Source organism: Cynoglossus semilaevis, chromosome 12 (assembly GCF_000523025.1).
Source record: "Cynoglossus semilaevis isolate Cse_v1.0 chromosome 12, Cse_v1.0, whole genome shotgun sequence".
Lineage (NCBI taxonomy): Eukaryota > Metazoa > Chordata > Actinopteri > Pleuronectiformes > Cynoglossidae > Cynoglossus > Cynoglossus semilaevis.
The window spans coordinates 2,428,193-2,431,280 of NC_024318.1; the positions used below are offsets into that span (position 1 = coordinate 2,428,193).

General features: G+C 41.3%; 1 protein-coding gene across 3 annotated transcripts in view; it reads left to right on the top strand.

Annotated features, from left to right (window-relative positions):
• Positions 1–2,563, top strand: part of LOC103386988 (zinc finger CCHC domain-containing protein 24-like) — a 34,356-nt gene extending 31,793 nt beyond the window's left edge. Inside the window, exons 4-5 of one of the 3 annotated variants that reach the window (XM_008321443.3) lie at positions 739–781; positions 922–2,563. In XM_008321443.3, coding sequence (XP_008319665.1) covers positions 739–781; positions 922–1,187 — 309 coding nt within the window. In that variant the 3' untranslated portion in view covers positions 1,188–2,563. Of the gene's footprint in view, positions 1–738; positions 867–921 lie in introns of all 3 variants that reach the window. The other 2 variants (XM_008321444.3, XM_025060667.1) reach the window with 2 other exon arrangements.
• The last annotated feature ends 525 nt before the right edge of the window (positions 2,564–3,088 follow it).

A 3,088-nucleotide genomic window follows, 5' to 3' on the forward strand; every position in this document is an offset into this window, starting at 1 on the left:
CCCCCCCCCCCCCCCAACTGCTGCGTGGTTCCAGTCCCTTCAGGAGAACGTCTTTTTGACTTCCTTCAAATGTATGGAGTTCTCAGGGCAGGAGTTTGATGTTACAAAGACACTACGGTAGAAATTAGTTCTGGAGTAAAAAATAAAAAAAGAATCCAGCTTTTTCAAACCACCATGAAACATACATTAACATTTCCAGTCCTTCTCAAGGACCCTAATGATGCGTGACTTCCTTGAGGAATCATTAGCCTTCAACTTAAACATCTCCGTGCTGTCACCCCCGGTGACCTGCTTTCCTTGAGCTGGACTTGGACTCAGTTGAAATTTTGCAACTGAACAAAAAAGAAAGAACAAAAGATGAGAAATACAATTTTCCAGACCTCCAAAAGTGCTGGCCCTCAGAGAGTCCCTGTGTCCTTGATAATGATTCCAGGAAAGCCTCTGATGCAACGCTGATATTTCCAGACAGATTGTTAGGATAAAGTGAACTTTTTAAAAAGTGCCTCCAGTTTCCAGAGTACGTTGCCGTATCTTTACAGTTAATTATGTTCACGTCTGGTTGTTGTTGGAGACGTTGAGTGATTTTGGTATAGACACCTGGATAGTATAGGTTTTCATTTTGTTTAGTTAACCAATTCATTAAAGAAGACAGTAACTGCACTAACCCACGTAGCTAAACCTGTGCTCGTTTCTTACGCTTGGTTTTGACTCACTACTGCTTTCTTTTGAAATTTCCAGCGCCCCCTGGAGAAGCCGGATGGCCTGGACGTGTCCGACCAGAGTAAGGAGCACCCACAACACCTGTGTGAGAAATGCAAAGTCCTTGGCTACTACTGCCGCCGCGTGCAGTAGTGCTAAAGTTCCAGGTTTGACAAGCGTGAGCCTCCATCAGGCCGTGACCTTTTCCTCGTCTCACTGCAGGGTTCACACACCGACCCCCAAATTATCACGAAGCCTCTGATACAGAACTCTCACATTCACAGGATTTCCCTGCACCCTTTGACTCGGCTTTCACACCAAGCTTCAACTTTCCCTCAGACTTATTGTACATCCAGACCGATGTCGGACGAGCTGCAGATCAGGAGGAGAGAAAACCACAGCCACGGATGAAAACCACAGAGAAAAGAAAGACTGGAGTCCAAGAAGATGCAGGAGGAGAAAAGTTTGGTTCAACTTCACTGCTGTGAACAAAGAAGCTTTTACACCAGCGTGTGAGTGCACCTTAGGTCGGTGTATTACGGTAAAATTACGAGAATGGAAAGAATGAAGTACAACAAACTATTGGAATAAGAACAAAAAACTCTCCGTCAACTTCGTCAAAATGGGCTTTTTACGTTTGTACAATGTATCTGGTTGTACGTGTTTGTTCACCTAACAACACTTTTGGATCATTTTTTTAACACTATTGGTTTAAATCGATGACCTGACTTTGGGGTTTGTCGACTTTGTGTTTACAGAGATCTGCCAGTTTTGTCCGAGTGAAGTTTGTGTCAAGAAGACAAACTTTTTGACTGGTGGTCGTTGTGTAACTGAGTGCGATGCCTTCCACGTCTTGCCATTTTGGGGTCAACAGCACATCTTATTAACTGTGAATTAAATGGGGAACTGTGTGCCATACATCTTTAGCTTATATCTGGCCTATTTATTCTCTCGTAAATGTCTTCTTCTCGTGTGCAATTTGAAATTTGGACGTAGATGTTTTTTTTTTTTGTATTTTGTATTTGACATTTTTGTCTCAGTCTTTGTGTCGTTAGAAAATACGTTATTGTAACAGGTAACATTTCAGTCGTGCTTACGTTTCGTTTACGCCAAATTTTATATATTTTTTTCTAAAGGTCTGCAGTCTGTTCATGTTTATTACGGTTTACTTCAGATTAACAAAACTCCCCTCCAGTTCTCGGAGGTTCAGTGAGACGCCTTTGTTTATTTTCTGCTCTTTATTTTTGCCTCAGCCAAGTTCCGATCATTTGTTTCAACGTTAACGTGAAACGTATGCAAATCTAAAGCCTTCTTAAATCTATGCATTACCTGAACAGACTCGTTCAGCGCTAGCTTCTAGAAAACCAGCGCCACCTTTGGTGGGAACACAGTATTGTATAAAGCTAACGCTAAAACCACATCAGATATGTTGAAGTTTGGTCAGAGGTGTCATTTGACGTTCAGCCTACATGTATTACCATCTATAGAGTTGTAAATCCACCAGTGTCGGGTTAACATTGTTAAAGTACAAACACCACAGTGACATCGAGAAAACAGACGAAGTTTGGACGTTAGCTTAGCCTTTAATTCAGCTGTAATCGACTGGCTGTGACTACAGAAACAAACAAGTCAAACCAGATGTGATTTCCTCCTATTTACACCAGGATCTATGGTTGTTTAGTTGACACCATGATATATATAAAATCAAAGAGACCTTTGGTCCAAACAGTTTGGTCTTTAAAGGTTCAGTGCACCATTTGACTTTAGTCTCTGTTTTGTCCAAGCTCTTGGTTGTCTGTAATTCAGAATTGTAATTTTGTTTTGCCCGACGTGAAGAGCCAGGATTACGTGAAGTCACTTTTGCCACAAAGGAGTCCAAATATTTGCTGGATGTGAGCTGGAAAGACTTTAATGATGACAATTGGATGCCTGGCAGCGTCGGTGGAGTCGCTGAAGTTTTCTTTTCACCTTCGCCGACTCTCAAAATAACCTAAAACCGTTGTCCTTCGGCTGACTGCCTCGTAAAGAGAGTCCAGAGAAAAGTGAACGCTTTGGGAGCCTGAAATAATTCTGAGAAAGATTGCAAGAAACTATAGGCGTCAAGTTAAGTAGGGGGCGCTGTGGAGGAAATAAGGACTATTATGAAAGTGCTGATGGGGAAACTCTACAAGTTGCCTTAAAAGAAACTGATATGAGATTTGTCAAATATTTTATACCTTACTGTGTCTTTTACCGTATAAAAAAATGATGAACTATATTTTCTAATGTGTAAAAAACAACATGTGCCTTAAAGAAAAGAGAAAAAGAAATCCTAAAATACAAAAGGCTGGACGGTGAAAAACAGGAACTGGTCTGAGATTTGGTTTGTAACAAGACAAATGGACTGGAG